Source organism: Purpureocillium takamizusanense, chromosome 1 (genome assembly GCF_022605165.1).
Source record: "Purpureocillium takamizusanense chromosome 1, complete sequence".
NCBI lineage: Eukaryota > Fungi > Ascomycota > Sordariomycetes > Hypocreales > Ophiocordycipitaceae > Purpureocillium > Purpureocillium takamizusanense.
This window is the reverse complement of record NC_063068.1, coordinates 1801067-1822434: the sequence shown is the minus strand read 5'-3', so window position 1 is coordinate 1822434 and position 21368 is coordinate 1801067. Positions and strand designations below refer to the sequence as shown.

The window sequence follows — 21368 nt, the reverse complement described above, 5'->3', positions numbered from 1 at the left end:
ACATTCGTACTGTAGAAACTGGTGCGCTCACCACGCCAATCACAGTGCCAACATGGTAAGCAGGTATCAGCCGCCACCAGTCGTTTTACTTCCAGAAGGCGTCGAGCACAACGCGCCTAAAGAGCCGCCACTACAGACTGCTCCTCCGACCGTGGAGCTTCTCGGTGTTCGGCGTTTGTCCAGCATTCGCATCGGCTGCAAAGCACCCCATCTCGCCAACAAACGCAGCCGCTGTGCATTGCTGTGCCAGGAAGGCATCTGCCGGTCGGGCACGGCACTTCTCAGCCATGACCGAGCATCCCGAGCCCGAGGAGCTGGTCCCGGTGGACGATCTGACGCCAGAGGAGGCAAATCGCATCATTCACTCACACCGCAAGGTTCGCTATGGTGAGTGACTCGTCTTATACGCCGTTCACACATGGCCGCCCCCCGTGTGCTCGCAATGCCAAAGTCTCATCCCGGCTGACTTGCTCAAGGGACTGCCTGCTGGCCGTGTCGTCAGCGCAAGGTCAAGTGTGACAACAAGCAGCCCTGCGAGAACTGCGTCAAGAGAGAGCACCCTCAGCTATGCTCGTACAAGCCCAATCGCTCATCCACAAACAAGCCCTCGTCTACCCTCTCACAAACTAGTGTCCCTCGTAAAAGGACTGCCTCCTTTTCCGATGCCAGGGGCGATGAGAGCCGCAAAAGCGAGCGGCAGGAGAGTTGGCCTCGAGCCATCGGTACGTGCATCTCCATAAGCCCTCCTTGCCCGCCTCCCAAAGCAACGAGTAACCACTCACAGGCGTGTCAGCCAATCTTGATGAGACCGAGTCCGTGGGAGACCGCTATCTAGGCCAAAACAGCATTCCGGCTTTACTCCGAGAGCAGTCCTCACCCATCGACAAGAGCGACAACGTTGACATCCGGCGCGACATGCGGTCCATTTTGGGGCTCGACACGTCCGCCCCGTTCCCTCTCATGTCTTCGCATCACCTTCACAAGCTAGCGCAAGACATCTCATCGGAGCTGCCTTCTGATCGAGAAGTCATCAAGTGAGTGGCGGTGAAACATTGTGCAACTCAGCCACGACTGACTGATGGCTCCAGGCTTTTCCGTACCTACAAGGAAATTCCGCAGCCATTCTGGGGATTTGTTTATGACATGGACGATCTCGAGTCCAAGCTAATGATCTATCTTGAGGAGAGGTCTCGGAATGCATCAACTACGAGCAAATCGTCAAGGCCAGTGACGGCATCGTGGCTGGCCATTCTGTTTGCCGTGTTGGCGGTGGGCTCACAGTATCACGAAAGCCCGTATCACGTACGGACCCGAGACTCTCAAAAATACATACAGATATCGTTCCACTTTCTGCGACTCGGCAACTTTTTACTCCGGTATGTCAATGCCATTTACGCCTGTTCATGCACTCAGCTGACAGTGCAGACCTTCGTTCGATTCTATCCAGGCTCTGCTGTTGACGAGCTTCGTCCTTCTTAATGACATGAAGGCCGAGGCTTCTTGGGCGTTGACTGGGCTCACCTGTCGCCTCGCACAGTCCCTCGGACTCCATCGGCCAACATCATACGACGGCCGCGAGAACGCGCCTCCGGATGCAAAGATCAAAGAAGCCATACGCCGCAAATTATGGTGGACCTGTGTCTGGCATGACACGTTAACGTCTCTGTCGTTTGATAGGTAAAACGTTTCCCAATGCAACAGATGTCCTTCATCTAATCGACGTAGGGCACCCATGACCAACTTCCGAAGCTGCCCCATTCCCGAAAGCCCCGGCTCCGCCGACGGTAACTATGCATACCTAGAAATGATGTACCACCTCATCGAAATCATTTCCCGCCGCTTGAATCCAGACGCCACTGTGACGCCTTCATATGACCAAATTGTTGAAAAGTGCGAGGCTGTCGAAGCCCTGCGCACTCGGGCACGCCCGCATATGCGGGACAAGGAGCAATGCAAGACGGCACTGGATCGCCTCCAATACTTTGCCATACGCCTGCATACCTCTTTTGTCATCTCGGTTGCTTGTCGGCCAGCGCTGAAGAGAGAATGCGAGATCGATACGAAGCAAAAGAAGGAGCTTGCCGACCGATGCAAGGAGAACCTGACAGAGACAGTGCGGATGTTCCTAGCGATGCACCAGCTGTCGGTGATTCCAACACGTAGCTGGGCATTTACGTATCACGGGCTTTCATCGGCCTTGCTGCTCGGCATTCTGTGCGACACTAAAACCGACCCGGAGGTCCGTCAATTGCAAGGAGACCTGATCGCGGCCCTGTCTGCCACAGCGGCCAAGGAGGCAAGCTCTCCTGAGCCTCACGTACCTGTATCGGACAAGGACATCGAGCTTTCTGGCCCGCTGTGGAGGGCGCTGACGGCTCTCAAAAATATTTACGACCATGGATCGGTCATTGGAACGCATCTTAAGAGGGAGGGCGATTCGTCGGCTGGTGGAAGTCGGAGCCGGACTCCGATGCTGCCTTTGGGCAATCAGCTCTCGGCCGCGTCGAGCGCACAGTTTCGCAGCCAGTCGGGTGATCCCCGTGAAGATGCCGCTCTAGCCATGGCGGAGATGCAGAACGGGGCTTCGCTGCAAGATTTCGCAGGGTAAGGATGGTGCCTTGCGCTCAAGCGTGCGGTCGTCAGTTACTGACTGCACTACTCACCAGCATACCCTTCAACCACCCAATCCCCGCAACCATGGGCATGGACGGTAGCATACCTAATCTCGTCCCGGATCAGACACAGTACATGGCGCCGATGGATCTCTACGATTCCATCTGGGGCGGTAAGTCTGCTTTCACATACTCAACGAGGGCTTCGGCTGACATGCTAGAATCGCCGGATCCCTGGAACTCAGGCGGGATGGATGCCCTGAGCTTCGAGTTTCTGGCGCAACCACCCCCGGGACAGCCGCAACAGCAGTTTTACTTTTAGGCGCGTTTGGCAACCTTGGACCAACTAAAGCCCTCGATATAATGTGCCATTTGGATTGGATCAATAGCGAAATGTTGGGGATTCGGAAGCGGTGGTCAATGCTTTTTCATCTCATAGGGGTTCACGAACGGCGCTTGCGGAGTCAAGTGGAGCATCTACGATTGCATATTTCATCATGGCCTTGGGTTGCCTCGTCAGTGTATTGAGCAGCTGGCACGGGCCAAATGTAGTAGGCATGTATCAAAGTCGTCAGTGCTCTCTTTGATCGTCACTGCATAATCTCCCGCAGGAGACCGCTCGGATCGCAAGCCACAGGACTGGCGGTTACGCATCGATTCCGAGGAACCGACGACTAAACCATCCGTCAACCGTCCTCGCGACAGGAAGTGCTCATCACTCGACTTTTGTGCCACACCTATGCTAAGGCAGCCTGGCCTCCGCTAATCCAAAGCCGTCAACCCGCAAGGTTGTATGCAGCCCAGGAGAGCGTATCGTCATTTATCGTGAGTTGATGCCTTTTATCCTTCTCTTCCCAACGCTTGTCTACTTCTTCCTCCGGGAGGTGCTCGACACAATCTTCTTCTTCAAATGTTTTGGCATCTTTTCCTTGCGCTTCTCGCGCTTGGCCTCCTTGACAGCTTGCTTGTGTTGCTGCACCAATTGTTAGAGTTGTGCTGCGTAACGCACCAGGACGCCTGAGACACATACCTTCTTCTCATCCTTGTCCTCGAATCGTCGCCCGCGTGGCCTGCCCTTTTCGAACGTGCCATCGTCACTTCCCGACCCGTCGCTGGATTGGGAGGCACCGTCTCCAGAGTCCTCGTCGGCGCTCTCGTCATCCTCGGCCTCACCCTCGCCGTCAGCCTTTGGCTTGACCACTTGGTCGGCAAGCAGGTTGCTGTAGACTAGGTCGCTTCCGTGACCCTCACCCAGCTTCTGCACGTCCTTTTCGATGTCGTACACTTGCTCGAGCGTCTGCGGGATGTACTGGTTTCGGAATACCTCGTTGTCGACTTCGAACCTGGCCGCCTCTTCCTCAGTCGTGGCGGACTCCCTGGCCTCGTAAATTTTCTCCAGCGCCTGGAGCATGTCAGGTGCCTCGACGGATCCTGTCGGGGCGGTTATGAAGTTGAAGATGGCGCGGTCCGTGAGCGTGTCGACACCCTTGCGCCGGAAAAAGTCACCGACGTTCTTGATGTCCATGCGCAGGAACTCGAGCGAGCGCGGGTGGTCGGGCTCGACGCTCTGCGACACGTCGATGATGTATAGCGTGCCCTTGTGGTAGAGGATGTTGTACTCGCTCAGATCGGCGTGCACCAGCCGGCAGACTTGGTACATCTTGCGCATGGTCCCCAGGAGTTGCAGGTACAGGCCCCTCCACTGCTGGTCGACGTCGTCCCCTTGAAGGACGGCATCGCGTAGCCGGGGGTACGCCCATCCCTTTCTGTCTCCGAGGAAGCCCATGACGAGAACGTGTAGCTTTAGGTTGATGGGCTCCGGGCAGGGAATGCCGGCAGTGTGAATCCTCCGCAGGTTGCGGTACTCTTTCTCGGCCCAGAGCTTGACCATTTTGCGGTTGTTGCCCTTGTCGAAGCCGCCCTTGAAGCGGTGCTCCCCGGTGATGTACCTCTCGCGGTCCTTGAAGACGAGGATGGCTGTCTTGTAGACCTTGATGGCGCGATGGATGGTCTCGCCGGTGGCGTCGTCGTGCAGGACGGCGCCATAGACGTTGGCCTCCTTGCCTGTGCTGATGGCGCCGTGGACCTCGCTGACAGCACCGCGGTTGATCATCTGGAGGAGGATCATGCGTGTGCGCTGGTCCAGCACCTGCTCGCTCGTGGCGCGGTCGGCCTTGTCTTTATCCTTGTCGTCATCTTGCTTGACACTGTCAAGGCGAATCTTGGCCGCATGTTTGGCCAGCGCTGAGACCTGGTCGTCGACGCTGGCAAAGGTGTTGGCCTTGGGCTTCTGCTGGTTGGAACGCGGGGCGGCGGCATTGCTGTCGTTGAGCTGGCGCTGGCGGTTGTAGGTCTTTGTCAGGTCGCCAGCCTCGGCGGCCCATCCATCGTCGTCGTCGAGGTTCGCCTCGTCGCTGTCGTTGAAGATGTCGTCTAGCTCATCATCGTTGTCGTCGTCGTGCTGGTCCGGGTGCAGGGCGCCTCTGTGCATGCGCACCTCGGGCGGGACCTCTTGCGTTTGCTCGTAGCCCTGGTTGGCGGTATATGTGAAGGGCGGTTGGTGCGGCGCGGCCGGAGAGGCTGCTGCCGTTGTGCTCGAATCCGCCATGGTGCGAAGGCGTGAAGGGTAACTGCTTGTGGTGGGAAAGTTCTGTCGAGACTGTCAACGGTCTGCCCCGCGGCGTATCTTATCTAGAAAAAAATCCGTCCGCCAAAAAGTGGTGAGTGTCGGGTGGATGGCGCGGGCAGCCACAGCGCCACCCGTTAGGGGGGGCCACTTCCCTCCATTGCTCACCTCAGTGGGGTTCATAGTGACTCATGGACTGTACTGCATGAGCCCCCCAGTGCTGGCCGTCCGTCCCTGCGTTAGATAGCTCAGGCAGTCTTGGGCGCTCACGCAGCGGCCGCCGATGGAGCCTCCACTGTTTATTAGGTTGTTCTCTCCACAGTCAGCCAACCTGGAAACACCAAGGAAGCCCGCGCCATCGTCACCGCCTCGACTCCGCCGTCACCGTCCGCCATGCAGGCTCACGCGAGGTGACTCGACCGAGGCGCATCTCAGCGAGGTGACTCGAACCACCATGTCTGCTCTCGGATGTGTCGGACCTGGCTATCTGTCGTACGGAGTTTGGCGGCCCAGATGGATGCCCAGGGTAATCCGTTCACGAGAATATGCTGGCGCTGTGTCGAACCAACCCGATAGACCTTGGCCGGATTTCATCACAACCTAGATGCTTCCTTCAGCTCAGCTCGCACAAGAGACGGCGGTCCTTTCTTGGCAAACATATCCTACGCGCATCCTCTGAAGTGAGCTCGGCGCCATGTCTCTGGCCGACCCGCTCGCACCCGGTTAACTAGACGGTAGAATGTCTCAATCCGCTGTTTCAACACAAGCTCGTGCTAGCTCCAAGTGAACCGTGTCAGAAAGTAGGCGTCTCATGGCTTGTTTACTTTAGGTCGCGTTCCAGCACCCGAGCACATGGGAGTTGATCGTCATTCCTCAGCAGGACGCTGCACACTGTTAAGAATCACATGAGCCTCGACACTTACCGACACGATGGGACCATCACTTACACTCGTTAAACTCGTGGGGCCCAGTCTCTCTTTTACTATCCGCCGCCCGGCTAAACGTTGTCGTTGTTGTAGGAGTCGTCGCCATCCCCAGGACGGACTCTCAACGCCATCATGAAGACGCCGACTGCTCTCCTCGCCCTCGCTCTGCTCGCAGAGGGCGCCGTTCCTGGATCGCGCGTCGATTCGTCCTCGCACGCGAGGGAGAAGCGCGACGGCAAAACCTTCAGCGTGGCCCAAATCCCCAACAAGAACTTCCAGGGTCTCGACGTGCCGACAGCCTTTATAAAGGCGCATTTGAGATATGGCAAGTCGCTGCCACCACAGCTCATGCGCGCAGTCAAAAAGAACCCGGCGCTCATGACTAAGTTCATGGCCCTCTCGCCCCAAGGTATACCGCATGCAACGGCAGATGCTCCCTGGCTGCGTGTGCTAACCACCCGGTGCAGTCGGAGAAAGCGGTACAGTGCAGGCTACTCCGGCCGCGACGTACGACTCGGAATATGTCGTGCCCGTCGGCTTTGGTACCCCGCCGCAGACCATCAACGTCAACCTGGATACGGGCTCCGCAGACTTGTAAGCGACTTGCAAGCCTCTTCCACGATGAGATCTGACGTGTCATGACAGATGGGTTTTCTCGTCCAAGACGGCCAAGGAGAGCGTCAATCGCCAGACATTATATCTTCCAGAGGATTCGTCAACAGCGAAACTCCAGCAAAACTATACATGGCAGATCAAGTATGGTGACGAGTCTGGCGCGTCGGGTATTGTATACAAGGATCGGGTGCAGATTGGACAAACGTACTTTGACCAACAAGCCGTGGAGGCTGCTGTCACTGTCTCTCCAGAGATTGCGGCGGATTCTTTCGCGTCGGGGATCCTGGGCCTGTCCATGTCCCGGGCGAATACTGTCAAGCCCGAAGCGCAGCTCACATACATGGACAATATCCAGAAGGACCTAGCGCAGCCTCTCTTCACATCCAACCTGAAAAGGCAGCAGCCGGGCAACTACAATTTTGGCTACATCAACCAGTCAGAGTACAAGGACCAGATCCAGTACGCCAAGATCGACCCGCAGTCGCCATACTGGAAGATTTCCCTCACGGGATACCAGGTGGGCAACAACACCAACGACCTCAAATCGTATGCGTGGAACGCCATTGTCGACACGGGCACTTCGCTGCTGCTGGTACCCGAAGAGATGCTCAAAGCCTACTGGAACAAAGTGCCAGGCGCTACCCTCGATGACAAGGGCATGTACTTGTATCCGTGTGCGCAAACGCCACCCGACTTTTGGTTTGCCATCGGGCAGTACCGCGGATTCGTCCCAGGCGCGTACATCAACTATGGCAAGGTCAACGATACCACGTGTTTTGGCGGCATCCAGACCTCAGACAAGATCGGGTTCGCGATCCTGGGAGATGTACTGATCAAGGCGCAGTTTGTGGTATTTGACCTCGGCGCGATGACGGTTGGGTTTGCCAACAAGAACCTCAACATCGCGCCGAGGGGCTAATAGTTGGATGGACCAGAATTATGTCTATGGAGGGATGTATTTGACGTGTCAGCTGAGCAATGTACATATATATTTGTCAGGCCACGGCCTGGCGTTACGCGCGCTGCCTGTCGCCTGTCTTGCATGCATCGGACTTTAGTTTCTAATCCGGCGTTAGTTAGCCGCCTCCCGAGCCAAGACAACCGCCGTCGGTCCACATCCACGCTTCAATAATAAGAGACGGTGTTTGGCACTCTGCCAGCCTCTTGAGAGCGTTAAGTCCGCATGGATTCAACGCTTCTCCATTTCTAAGCAACCAAGCGGCGACGAAGGAGCCTAAATGAGCAACTGCTTGTGGAGACCAAGAAGCTGAGGCGACATCACTGATGGATACATGAATCAAGCGCTGGCGTCATGACTTCAGACCTGACAGAGACCAACCTCGCCGCACTCAATCGCGCACACAACGGTCCCATCATGACACCGCCCAGCGTCCTCATTCTCGGCGCCGGAGAGCTCGGCCTCGCCGTCCTGACCGCGCTGGCCGCTCACCCGCTGCGCCCGCGCGTCGTCACCCTCAGCGTCTTGCTCCGCCAGGCTACCCTAGACTCGGCGGCACCGGCAAAGAAGCGCGCCGTGCAGCACATCCGGGCCCTCGGGACGGGGTTCGAGGCCGCCGATGTAGTGGCCGCATCGATCGAGGAGCTCGCAGAGATTATGGCGCGCTACGATACCGTGGTGTCGTGCTGTGGGATGGAGCTGCCATCGGGAACTCAAACAAAGCTGGCTGAGGCGGCCCTCAAGGCAGGCGTGCGGAGGTATTTTCCCTGGCAGTTCGGCATGGACTACGACGTGATTGGCAAGGGCAGCGCGCAAGATTTGTTCGACGAGCAGCTCGAGGTGCGGAGGGTGTTGCACGCGCAAAGCGCCACGGAGTGGACGATCGTCTCGACGGGTCTCTTCATGAGCTTCCTCTTCGAGCCCACCTTTGGCGTCGTCGACCTGCAGAGCAGAACGGTGCGTGCCCTGGGCCACTGGGGCAACGAAATCACCGTGACGGCCCCGGGGGACATTGGGCGCGTCACGGCAGAGATGGTGCTCGACCCGCGGGGCGAGGGCGTCAACGCGGCGGTCTACACGGCGGGCGACACCATCTCGTACGCGCGACTGGCGGACCTGCTGGACGAGCGGCGGCTCGGAGGAGGCGACGACGAGTTCACGAGAGAGCTGTGGGACGAGGAGGCGCTGGCGAAGCAGCTCGAGGAGCAGCCCGACAGCGTCATGACCAAGTATAGGGGCACGTTTGCGCGGGCGAGGGGCGTGGCTTGGGGGAAGGCGGGGACGGTGAATGCGAGGCGGGGGATGAAGATGGTGGATGTGAGGGAGTATCTTAGGGATGTGCAGCTGGGCGCGGCGGAGAAGCAGACATGATGTGAAATGAGTGCGAGGGTCATGATACACGACACGGGCCACCGAGAAAGACGGGTTGGTTTGGTAACTCATGCGAGGTGCGATACTGGCCGTGGCGGTACTACTGTGCGAACACGTCCAGTTCTATAGACATGGCACTTCCATTTCGACTCAAAAGCTGGATGCCGATAGATTTGTTGCCAATGCAGATGGCGTAATAAATCCAAGTCGAGGAACTCCTATCATGGACGTTGGGCCAGAGCGTGAAGGGAAAGGCTTATCCGGCAATTTGACTTCGCATCTTGGCCTGCGCGCTCGTCCCTACACGCTGCTAAGGGAGTGTACTGCCAGCTTTTGAGCTTTCAGCTTTCAGCGTGCAACGAGCAAGTATATAACGTATTTACTGGAGGACCATGATCTGACTCTGGTCTTTTTGCTCCTTTGCGGCTCGGAAACCCGGGTCGTAAGCCCGACATTGGTGAAGACCGTATATGACAGAGAGCGATATAATAAGTGTTAATGCTGACCTGCCGCCATGGCGCGCTATTTGTCAAGCGTACTCGAAGGGATCTTTCTCATCTCGTGACTGAGCTTTGTGACCGCTATCAAGCATACACGACGCGACCACGGCGACAGGTGTGTGCTGTTGTGCTCCGCTGCACCTCCATGAACCGTCACAAAACCATTGACAATAGACCAGGAAGAATTAGAAGCTGAAGGGCTATAGGTCGTATCTACGAGATCGAGCATGTACTAGAATCCTAGACGATGACGCGGCTGACGCATCCAAAGCCCAGATAGGGGAGCGCGAACCGATAAGTGCAGCTCTTGAGTGGAAGTGCATGTCGAAATCGTTGTCAAACGAATCTACGAAGGACATGAAAGCCATGTCTTGGAGCCTGCATTGCAGCGCTTAGATGCGGGATCGCCACGCAGGATCGCGGGACGCGAGTCGGATCATACGACTGGAATTATGAGAGATATTTTGGAGGGAATATCGCTGTTGCTCGTGTTAGGTGGCGGAAACAGCAATGCTCCGAATGGGGGGGCTGGCTGGGAGGACGGAATCCACGGCTTCCTGGACATGGGGGGGATTTCAGCCGTGTGGTGAAAGGGGGGGGGGCAAACACGTCAGCGAGACAGAAACTGAGAGATCGTAAGTATTGCGCCTTGATGGCATGCTGCAAGGCGACGAAAATGGAGCCCGAGGAGGATAAGGCGGCTGTTTTGTTGAGCGCGGGCAGCGAGGGTGCGAGAGCGCTTGGTGCAAGATGACGTGACGACGACTAATAGGTTACGTACTCGGTGCAGGCAGGCAGGGAGGCCTGGGCATTGCGGCAGGACGCTATGTAACTAACTTGGTATATGGAAGACGAAGCCCGCCTGGAGCGGCATATCAATCACTCGACAAGGGTGCCTCGTCATGCACATGTGATGTCTGAGGTAAGTTGCCATGCATGCCCTTGTTAGCGGAGTGAGTAGTTAGTTAGGCGGCGAGACGAGGCAAACGAGGCGGTTGCGCTTAGAGGAGGGAGCTGTGCTGCTGTGCCCGGTGCGATGCATTCCGTGACTGTGCTACTGCATCGCACGAGACTGGGGGGAATTGTTGGGAGTTGAACGATGCGAGGTGGAAGAAAGAGCCAACTAGTCGCATCGCAGGCGTCCTCGTGGCCCTCCCGCATCGGAAGTGGTTAGGACTTGGAAGCGAGCCCAGTAGTGAGTCGTGACGCTGGAAGGGACGCAGCCTGGTGCCCACCTCACTGCCTGGTAGTCGGAGTGCCGCCAGAAAGGTGCCCGGCGGTTCAGCTGCCAGGCTTCCACTCCCTCGGCGCCATGGGCCCGGGGGCGTGCTAGGCGCGGATTGGCCCGGCTGGGCTCGGGCGAGGCACCCTTTTCCAGGCCACTGGGCAGCCCCGTGACTTACTGTACTTCGCACGAAGTACTAACTCCTACCGAGATGGGCGATGGGGCCGCCCAATGGGCGATCCAGGGAAGATAAGTCGGATGCCACCTGATACACGCGTTCCCAAGGTAAGGTACTTCTTCAGGCACAATATGGTAGGTAGCGAGTTGGCTGCACCTTGTGTAGTAAATGACTTACTGACGGCTGGAGAGAGTGCCCGTCGTTATCACTGGCTGCACGAGCGAGCGTCCATGGGAAGGTCCTCGAACAAGGGAACCAGGAGCAGGCAGTTACAAACCGCTAAATGCACTTTCCTCGCCCCGGAGCCGTGCGATGCGATGCGATGCAATGCGATGGGTGGAAGGCTGAGGCAAATAAACGCCCGAGCGGCCCGTCGGGCGTGTCTGTGCTGGCATACCTATCTTGATAAACATCAAATGAAACGAGAGGGCAGACCGAGCGTCACTGCCTAACACTCGACGGGGTTTGCCCGCAAAACTCCTGCTTAGGCCCGACATCCAAAGTTAACTACTGACCTCGTCGTACCTTATCTAGTAGTTGGGCTGGGCGTAAGGTCAAGATCCGCAAAAAGAAGCATCGAGCGCCCGACTGCCATGGAAGTATATTACAGTCGCGTCCGATATTCAGGTGCAATCGCCTTTACGTTTTTTTTCGTCGCCCGCGTCCCATGTGAGTCGCGCAGTGGAATAACATTTTATTTCGTACTTGGAAGATTGTATGCGCTTTTTCTTTTCGGTCGTCACCTCACAGATGGGTGCCACTCTTTGACGTGCCGCGGGTTATATAAAAAATATATTGCATCATAGATCACCTGAAATGACCGCTTCTTACGGCACTAGGCTACATCTATTCCGTATCTTGGAGCGCCCGTCTAGTATTTCGGCTCGTGACTGATATAAAAGCGGCACAGATCCTACGTTTAAAAGTGAACAGAAGAATAACTCGCAGCTTCCCGTTGGTTTGCTAATCGTCACATGTCTCTATGAGATTGGCTGTGCCGCTATACCTAGTGTTGATGCTGTGCAAGTTTGCAGGTAGATTTTAATACTTGGGGAGCTCCTCTGACGCTTGTAGGGCCTGAGAGTCAAGCGTCCGCAAACACCATCTGGAGATTGGCTGCGGGTGGCGTGGCCTGGATAACAAGGCCGTGTGGCTACATGTTCATGGAGCCAAACCTTGAGTCATATACGGAGTACAATCTAGTAGTGAAGTGATCGCACTCGAAAGGCGTCCCGTTTTCTGTAGCAAACATGTGATGCTGTTGCTGTTGCTGCTTCTGCTTCTGCCGCCGCCGCTGCCGGGGCGCTGGAGACTGCCCAGCGTGTCTGGTCGCCCGGCTGCCTCTCGTCAGGACGCAGCGCTGGTACCCGAGGCCCGCGGAAGGGGGCGAGGGGGCCGAGGGGGCACGTCGCGGCGTTGGCACAGGCAAGGCGGCACGGCGGCCCTCGATGGAACGGGCAGGGAGAATGATGATGATACAGGCTGGCATGAATGACGACGTCAGCCTAGATGCACAGGCACGACGGCAGGCGGCTTCAGAACCGACCAGACCCGACCTGCGTGCGGGTGGGTCGGCGCCGCTGCCTTGCTGGGCTTATCGGCTGGGCTGGCAGGCTGAGGTGGGCGGGCGTCTTCAGCTCCAATTCCCATGGAAACCAGGTAGGCAGGCAGTGCTTCAAGGTTGCTGCGTTGGGGGGGAGCAGCCTCCCCCCCCGAAGGGCTCATCAGGGCTCATCAGGGCTCATCAGGGAGCGGGCATGAAATCGCCCGCTCGGCCACCCCTCCAAGCCCCCAAGGCCCCCCAAGAAAACGCCCCCGCCGGCGGTCGCTCGCGATTCAGCCTCTGACGCAGCCGTTGCAGCGAGCGAGACGCCCAGCAGACCCGGGCCCGGCGGCCAATCGGCGGCGGCGCTGCGCCACCCCTTCATCCCAAAACAGCAGTGGAGTGCCTCGCCTCGATAGGTCGGGTACGCCCAAGCCAGGCCAGGCCAGGTGACTCACGCCATTGTCGCCATCCATCATGATGATGAACAAGCAAGCCCAACCTGGGAAGCAAGCAACCTCCAGCAGCATCCGGCCGATCAGGCGCAGGTCCCTCCCCCCTCCCCCCTCCCGAGTCGGACCAGATGACTCCCCCCGGCCGCCAATCACCATCAACGCCCCCAGCGCCCGTGCGAGGCACTCGATATAAGTCGTTTGCGGCCCTGTCTACCGCATCTATGCTCCCGCTTCTAGACGTCTCTTGCACCTTCCACCAGCAGCAGCTGCCTCTCACCACCTTTGCTTTGCGCTCTTGCAGCAAGGGTTTGGAATGTTCCAGTGCGACTTCTTGACATAGACCATCACGACACACGTCCTACGCCTTTTTCTCGACATCGTTCAGCCACCTCCGCCCTAACATCGACTTCCCCGGTCAACGCAACGCCGACATCGACATCGGTATCGGCATAGTTGACACGTTGTCGTTCAAACCCCCGTCCATCACCGAACCATCGCAGATCCGACCACCTATAAATCATCCCCCCACAGCGTCTCCGAACATGGATGCATCAGGTGCCGACGCCATCGGCGCCGCGCTTCCTGCGACGGTGACCCAGAACCGCCATCTCCCGCGGCGACAGGGACAGGGGCGCATCTTCCGCCGCTCCTACAACCAAACTATCCGCGGCAACGCGAAGCGTCTCGCCGAGGCCAATGACCCGCATCTCATCTACGAGACTCTTGGTGTTCCCGCTGTGTTCGAGCAAGGGCCTCTGCCCGCCGCCCGCAGTAACAAGGGCGCTCTGCGAGTTCATTTCGAAAGCGAATTAAAAGAGCACTACAGCTATTCGCGGCCACCTCCCCGCCAGCGCTGTCGGAACAACCCCACCAACCGCGGCCGTCTATGTGGCCAAGACGAGGACGAGGGCCGGGATCTTGCTAGGAGCGAGGTCCCGCTGCCCTCGGATCGCTTTCGCCTCGTCAGGCGACCCACGCTCGAGCGAGAGGAGGCCTTTCGCGATGCAAGTACCGCCAAGGGCAAGGTCCGTCTGCGACGAGACCCCGCCGCCCGCGACGTAGACGACCAACAGGTCGCCGAGCTGTATAGCATGGGTCTCCTCTATGATGATGGTGACCGCCGCTCCGTCGGCGAGGATACCGTCTTCAACCTCAACAGCATCCAGCACGAGCAGCCCGTCTACTCCATCCGCCCCGCAAAGCGCGCCCGCAGGGGCAACAAGGCCGGCTTCAACCTCCACCTGGATCTGTCCTTCTCCGACCTCGGCGATGACACCGCCATCGCCCAATTCTTCCCCTCCAACGACGACAACAACTGCCACTTGGAGACATCCGGCGACGAGGACATTCAACATTCACCTCGACACGCGTATCCGCCCCTCCGGGTCGTGTACGAGCTCACCGACTCCGGGCAACCCCCTTCTTTCGACGTCGACACGTCGCAGCCCCCTGACTTGGTCACCGACACTCTTTCCGACTACGACTGCTTCTCTGAGAGCGATCTCGACGACACGCTCTCTCAGCACGAGATGCGCCTGAGCGCCGTGGACGGCCATAGCCGCCCCAACGCGTCTTCGGACGAGACGTGGGTCGTGCTGGGTGACGACTCGTAGCAGGTCCGCAAAGGGAATCCCCCCGTGCCCCGCCGGGATTTCGAGAAGACGCAATGCCAATGCGCAACGGACTGGTCCTCAAAAGCCCAGTGTACCTCTATTTGTACTAGATGTTGTACATCTCGGTTTCGAACGCGGTGGGATAGACGAATGGCCAGGCTGCGCGCAGCCCTCCTTCTTTGGTACATGGTCTTGTCGCACTCGAGCGAACTGCAGACGCTTCGAGTTGACGCGAGGCCGGTTGTGGTCCTGCGCCATGTGTATACTAGCAGGACGTGTGGGATGGCGGCATGTATGCTGGCGGGCGTCGAGCGCTCCTTTGTTTTGAACTCTTTATCTTTGCCGTTACCGGTAACTGGCGTTTTTGTCACGAGAATTAGAAATTATACCTAAAGCAACGACCGCATATTTTGGGTTGCTCATTTGTTTCGTACTTCGTACCTGCTTGCTGCTCGCCAATGCATCCGTGAACCCAAGGCTTGGGGGACAACGCTAACACCAACCATAATGCGAAGAAAGGCGTCATCTGACCATGGGGCCTGCCTCGGGGGCCGCAACCAGTAGGCTTGCCCGTGACTGTTGTGTGACCTGTCGGACTCCACGTCATCTCCGCGCACCCTTCCGGACTCCGGGACCCCGTCGGCGATGCCGTACGGAGAGATACCGGCGACTTCTAGATTCGGCCCCACTTTTTCGGCTCCAGCACGGCGCCGGCCGGAGACTTTTGTGCTGTGTTCCGTCGCCAACGGCGCCGGCCTGCTGCGCCGGATGCTGCACGCGCCGCCTAGTCCGGGGCTAAAAGAGTCATGCGAGGATAGATGGGTGCAATGATGCCATGGGGTGATGACGCAAGCCGGTTCGTGGAAGCTGTGTGGTTTGCAGAAATGGTATAAAGGACGCGGCCGGAGTGTACGGGAATGGCTTCTACGGCCGATAAGCATCTCACAGCAACTTCACAAAGAAACCTCATTTATATACAAACCAATACAGGGTACAGAACAGTTTTACTCAGTTCAATCAATAGCACACCGGAGAAACGGAAAGAAGAAGAAATGGCGCACGTCACCACCACCACCGCCGCCGGTTCCAAGCTCTACGACGTGCTCATCGTCGGCGGCGGGCCGGCGGGCCTCTCCATGGCCGTCGGGCTCGCGCGCCAGGTCTACTCGGCGCTCGTGCTCGACTCGGGCGAGTACCGCAACGCGCGCGCCGAGCACATGCACACGGTCCCGGGCTTCGACCACGCGAGCCCCGCGTCGTTTCGCGACAAGATCCGGCGGGACCTGCGGGAGCGGTACGCGTCGATTGAGTTTCGCAGCGCGACCGTCACTCGGCTGCGCAAGTTCGAGGCCCCTGTCGCCCTCGCCGGCTCTTCCTCCTCCTCCTCCTCCTCCTCCTCCCGTCCTCATCAGCGATCAGGAGTCGCTGCCAACGCCACCGACGGATCTGCGAGCGACGGCAAGGATACGGCGGCGACGAGCGGGGGGAAGCAAAAGCAGTGGCTCTTCGAGGCGACGGACGCGCAGGGCAACGTGTACACGGGACGCAAGCTCGCGCTCGGGACGGGCGTGCGGGACGTGTTCCCCGAAGAAGACGTACCCGGGTACGGCGAGTGCTGGGGCAGGGGCATCTTCCACTGCATGTTCTGCCACGGGTTCGAGGAGCGCGGGGCCGAGTCGGCGGGCGTGCTGGCGGGCGGCATCATGGCCTCGCCGGAGATGCTCGCGCACGTCACGCCCATGGTCAAGCGCCTAGCGCACTCCGTCACCGTGTACACCAACGGCGACGAGGAACTCGCGGCGGCGACGCGGGAGAAGCTACGCAGCAGCAAGATTCGGTTTGATACGCGGCGCATCGCACGCGTGGCGATGGCACATCCACGACACCAACATCAAGAACAACAGCAGCAGCAACAAGAGCAAATCCACCAACAAGGGGACGGTAGTAGCAGCGACGCAGCCGCCGGCAGCAGCAGCAGCAGCACGGCCGTCACTCTGTACTTTGCAGACGGCACGAGCGCGACCGAGGGCTTCGTGGCGAACCACCCGGCGGTGGAGCAGCGCGCCTCGGATCTGGTTGCCGGGTTGGGCCTGCAGATGGGCGCGGCCGGGGAGGTGCGCGTGCGGGCCGGCTCGATGGGCTACGAGGCCGAGGGCGTGGACGGCTGCTTCGTGGCGGGAGACATGGCGACGCCGATGCGCAGCGTCGCCAAGGCGCTGGAGATGGGGACGTTTGCGGCGGCGGGCATGGTGGCGGCGATGAATGCGGAGCTGGATGCGAGGGACGAGCTGTAATTGCGTGAAGGTGCGGCGGGTATTGGAGTTGACGATGGGATAGAGACGGAGAGCTGAGCGTCAAGGGTGAGATGTAATTCATGGAATAGAGGAAAGTAAACGGCGTTGCTGTATTGTTATGCGGAGACCATCTTTGGTCAGGAGCTACCAAATTCATACCAACTCTTGTGTACTGGTTCATATAACATCTTGTCGACTATAGGCATCCTCAAGGAGAGAAAATAACTATATATACGCGTATCTCATCGAACTCGTCAGCATCGTGACCGGCGTCAATGCATCATCATCTACGCCAACACCAGCCCATCTCCGGATCCTAGCTCCGCAAATGTATACTCGGGCACGACATCCATCCGCGCCTCCTCGTGCGCCACGGCGTCACGCATCGAGTACGCTGTGCGGCGCAGCAGCGGCGCGATGAGCCCGCCGCCCGTCTTGACCTCGTCGTGCGTCGCGACCCAGTACCGCGCGCCGCTCGCGGCCACGGCGCGCAGCCCGTTGAGGGCGCCGAGGTTGAGCTGCTTGGCGAGCCAGATGCGCACGTCGTGCAGGCCGTGGAGCAGGGCGAGCGTGCGCAGGCCGCTCGACGCGGGCACGCCGGCGAGGTCCTCGGCGGCGATGCCGTGCGGCGCGTAGACGATGGCTTCGCCGCTGCCGCTGCCGTCACCGCCCCCGCCGTCGTCCAGGTCAAACGCGACCAGGATGGCCGAGTGGTAGTACAGCGCGTTCCCAGGGGTGATGACGCGACCGACGGCGAGCCAGTCCGGCAGGGGGCCGACGCCCGTGAGGCGCCTCCACGACACGTCGGGCCCGAGGGCGGGGATGGTGACGACGGCGTCGAAGTGGCCCCAGCTGCGGATGAGGTCCGCCGCGACGTCGGTCGCGAAGACGGGCGTGCTCGCGGGCAGCTCCTGGAGCGTGGCGCGGTGGCAGTGATCGGTAAACTCGTGTGACACGACAACGGCGTCGACGAAACACGGCTCGCCGACGGCATTCTCCTCGGCCGGCGTGCGAGACAAGACAGGACCGGGACCGGGACCGGGACCGGGACCAGGACCGACTGCGCCGTGAGTCGTCGTCGTCTCGACGTGTCGCAGCAGCAGGTTCAGCTCCGCGATGGTGGCGACCCCCGAGGGGACGACGTGCCACTGCGTGCTGAACCAAGACGCGACGTCGCTCTGCGGGCCGTCGAGCCACGGGTCCACGAGGACGTTGAAGTGCGTTCGCCCCGGCGGCCGCAACGGCTGCGGCGACGACGACGACGACGACGACGACGATGGTGATGATGGAGCCGGCCAGGGCAGCTGGATCAGCCACGTCGTGTCGGCGTTGATGTGCGTGAGCAGCGGCCGTCGCGGGCCGTCGCGCAGCAGCGACGCCCACTCCTCGACGCCGCGCAAAGAGTATTGATTCACACCACTACCAGTCGTCTTCGACTGGGAAGCGCCGCCCGACTCGGCGGGGTGAAGAGGGGAGCGCGCCGCCATGACCGCGGAGAGGTCGCTGCGTCGCGGACACGCCCGCCCACCGCTCACTCGCTCGCTCTCGTGCAGGGCGGGCCCGAAACTTACAGGTGGGAACGGACTGTTATCTCCGTCAATGGTGAAAGATGACTAGAGTGCCTGGCCGTCCGGGTGCGTGAAAGCAAAGCCAGAAGTGCCGATGCCGAAGGATCCTCCTCACTTGTTGGCGTCACACAAGATTGCCTGCCGAAGCGGCGGCGGCGTGGAGCAGCAACAACAGCAGCAGTAGCACAGACCAGGCTGGCAGGGCAGGGAACAGCGATGGAAGCAGTGACAGGGAGGGAGGGTGAGAGTGAGAGGGAGAGAGAAGGAGGAGAGTGGAGAGAGGGGACGGACAGGCCGCCACCCGTCCAGTCGCAAGTCCTTAACGTCGTCCATCCGGGCTCGGCCGCCGGCGATGCCCCTTTTGGATGCTACGTTAGTTCACTAAGTTAGTTACCATCAGCACGGTAATGAACTCTCTCCCTGGTCGCCGTCGCCCGAACTACGTACTTGCTGGGAGCGGACCTTGCGTGTCAATGCAATCAATGCTGGCTGATGTGCACAGAGCCTTGCCACAACTGCCGGCTGCAGCAGCAAGTCCCATGCGGCCTGCCTGCATGCATTTCAAGTTGCCTACCCGCCCGCTGCAAGTGTCTGGTCGCACAAACCCTCAGCAACTAACTCTCAATGGCCCTCTCAGGTCTCGCCTCGCCGGGAGTCTGGACGCAAGGCGCGCCAGCCCGTCTACCCCCGCCCGGTTTGCACGCGGAGCTCGCCCCAGTCTATTGATACAGGATGCCGTTGGACGCAACTCCGACGACAGTGAGACCGGACACGGGAACCCTGTGCAGCAGCAACTAGGGCAGGTGGTATCCAGTCTGTCTGTCTGGTTGGTTTCATTCAGGCGGAGGAGAGTCTAGAGAGAGCCTCGGTCGGATCGGCAGCGACCCCGATCTTGACAACGTGACCGTAGTAGTAGTCGGACGACGCAGGAACCAACATGCATGCTGCGTACTAAGTTAAGTTGGTACATATACTACATGCATCGTCATCCATGCTATAACAAAGTTCCCGCCCCGGCGGTGACGACCGGCCTCGACTCTACCGGGCAAAGTGTGTGTGTGTGTGTGTGTGTGCACGAGTCGAGTCATTCATTGCATGCTTGGTTTGATTGCACGCAGACTGGGCAACAAACAACGGTCACGACGTCTGGTGACTAGTCCGTCCGTCCGGTCCCATCGAGAAAGGGCCAAGCTGCGCGCCCGCATGGACATAACATGACATCAGAAGGCTCCAAAGAAACAGGTAACTAATCAGAAAATCGCCTGGCAGATAGATGCCGGCAGTTGTCGGGGGGGTGAGGCGAACTGCCAAAAAAGAGCGTTTATGATGATGCAACGCTAATAACACATTCCTCACGTCAACGACTGCAAGAGGCACCAGACCAGACCGCAACCGCCAGCGAACGCACTAACACAAACCCCAGCGCGCGCTATGTCCTGCCGCCAGGCCGGAATGAGGCACGGGGCGGTGCTCGATCGTGCCTTATTTCCGCAGTTCGTGCTCGTCTTGCGGTCGTCATAAGTGATGGTGACGACGACGACGACGGATGGAGGACGCGACCGCTCACCGGACGGACAAGCCGCTCTTGGCACATTGTTGATGGACGAACTAACAATGAGGATTTGGAATCTGTCCGGTGCAAGAGAAAACAAACCACTCACTCAGTCATAGTTGGCCCACACTGCGTATTGCATCAATAGTATATACTTTGTCCATGCAGTGGCTTGTTGTTGGCTAGGTAGTAGAGCTGGGCCCACGGGTTCGTCGGCTTCATGTTCCGTCTCCATCGGATTGAAGGAGCTGAGTGAGGCCATTTGATGTTGGATCAAATGCCGCCGTCCACATCTCCGGTACCGTACAGTTCGTTCTCCGTACATTCTCATGCAAAGCGCAACCCAACATGTTACCTACAACTACAACAACAACAAACAGTCTGGCTGTCAGTCCGGCAGAGGAGCGCACCCCACGTCCGCCTCCACCACCCATCACCACCACCACTAATAGTACCATCAGACTCAGCGGGCCGTGGGGGGCTTGGAGAGGGTCCAAGCTCTCGAGCCCCGACCAGGCGGTCGGTCCCCCTCTTGCTTTTTCATGATTCGGCCACTTAAGATGACGAAATGCAGATCTTGATGACACTTGATCTCGAAATCGCGGCGCCGCCGGAACTGAGACACACAGGCCCATTTATGTTGGGAGCGCCGTTTCTTGGGGGCGCTCGTTCACTCACTCACTCACTCACTCACTCACCCTTGTACTACAACAAAGTTTCTGGGCCCTTGTCTTTTTTCTTTCCTGCCCCTCGCTCTTCCGCTGGGCGGCGGGTGTGTACTTTGTACTACTGCCGTGCATTGTCCTCCCTCCCAGCCCCTCGTCAGTCAGTCAGTCAGTCAGTCAGTCAGCTGGGGAAAAGACAGACAGACTCATCAATGTTTACACCTGCAGTTGTGACTTGTGATGGCTTTTGCAATCCACAAGGACATGCATCCATGATCCATCCAACCAAGCCCACTTGACGCCACCCGTTTTTACTTGATCTCCAACATGCTGCCTTTGACCTTTACAAACCCAACTTTCCGAGCTGGTTGTAGTGGAAGTAGCGCCGTCCGTGCCTCCCTCGGTCGCGCCCGGACGCCACGGCTGACGCCACATCACGCGAGAGTACCCGCGAGCGAGCAACCGTGGATACTACACACAGGTGCTGATCGCGATCTGCTCCGGGGGGAGGGAACCTTGGGCTGCTACTGCGAGCCAATGTCAAAGAGCGAGCGAGCAGCATACGAAGAACATACATGCATATTTGTCACCAGCCACGGCATTCGGATGTTGGGGGCTCCCGGCACTAAAAGCAATACTACAGCATGCGCTCTTCATGTACGAAGCA

The 21368-nt window shown here is 58.8% G+C and overlaps 7 protein-coding genes across 7 annotated transcripts; 5 read left to right on the top strand and 2 right to left on the bottom strand.

Annotated features, from left to right (window-relative positions):
* Positions 1 to 77: 77 nt before the first annotated feature.
* JDV02_000605 (uncharacterized protein) lies at positions 78 to 3276 on the top strand. Its single transcript, XM_047981431.1, has 8 exons — positions 78 to 387; positions 477 to 722; positions 785 to 1034; positions 1089 to 1376; positions 1426 to 1677; positions 1726 to 2604; positions 2667 to 2785; positions 2858 to 3276. Exons 1-8 carry the CDS (start codon positions 288 to 290, stop codon positions 2932 to 2934), a joined length of 2211 nt encoding a protein of 736 aa, XP_047837391.1. The 5' UTR covers positions 78 to 287; the 3' UTR covers positions 2935 to 3276.
* On the bottom strand, positions 3083 to 6027 carry rio1 (Non-specific serine/threonine protein kinase). Its single transcript, XM_047981430.1, has 3 exons — positions 5407 to 6027; positions 3643 to 5262; positions 3083 to 3585 (listed from the first exon to the last, which is right to left on the bottom strand). Exons 1-3 carry the CDS (start codon positions 5419 to 5421, stop codon positions 3478 to 3480), a joined length of 1743 nt encoding a protein of 580 aa, XP_047837390.1. The 5' UTR covers positions 5422 to 6027; the 3' UTR covers positions 3083 to 3477.
* Positions 6028 to 6296: 269 nt separating this feature from the next.
* On the top strand, positions 6297 to 7698 carry JDV02_000603 (uncharacterized protein; the record flags this gene model as incomplete). Its single annotated transcript, XM_047981429.1, has 3 exons — positions 6297 to 6573; positions 6632 to 6758; positions 6810 to 7698. 3 exons carry the CDS (start codon positions 6297 to 6299, stop codon positions 7696 to 7698), a joined length of 1293 nt encoding a protein of 430 aa, XP_047837389.1.
* A 393-nt stretch (positions 7699 to 8091) lies between these two features.
* Positions 8092 to 9108, top strand: JDV02_000602 (uncharacterized protein; the record flags this gene model as incomplete). Its single annotated transcript, XM_047981428.1, has 1 exon — positions 8092 to 9108. The coding sequence occupies one exon, from the start codon at positions 8092 to 8094 to the stop codon at positions 9106 to 9108; it is 1017 nt and encodes a 338-aa protein (XP_047837388.1).
* A 3859-nt stretch (positions 9109 to 12967) lies between these two features.
* Positions 12968 to 15026, top strand: JDV02_000601 (uncharacterized protein). The gene has a single exon (XM_047981427.1). It carries the CDS (start codon positions 13552 to 13554, stop codon positions 14620 to 14622), a length of 1071 nt encoding a protein of 356 aa, XP_047837387.1. The 5' UTR covers positions 12968 to 13551; the 3' UTR covers positions 14623 to 15026.
* A 552-nt stretch (positions 15027 to 15578) lies between these two features.
* JDV02_000600 (uncharacterized protein) lies at positions 15579 to 17088 on the top strand. Its single transcript, XM_047981426.1, has one exon. It carries the CDS (start codon positions 15675 to 15677, stop codon positions 16914 to 16916), a length of 1242 nt encoding a protein of 413 aa, XP_047837386.1. The 5' UTR covers positions 15579 to 15674; the 3' UTR covers positions 16917 to 17088.
* On the bottom strand, positions 16908 to 18742 carry JDV02_000599 (uncharacterized protein). Its single transcript, XM_047981425.1, has one exon. The coding sequence runs from the start codon at positions 18401 to 18403 to the stop codon at positions 17204 to 17206; it is 1200 nt and encodes a 399-aa protein (XP_047837385.1). The 5' UTR covers positions 18404 to 18742; the 3' UTR covers positions 16908 to 17203.
* Between the last annotated feature and the right edge of the window lie 2626 nt (positions 18743 to 21368).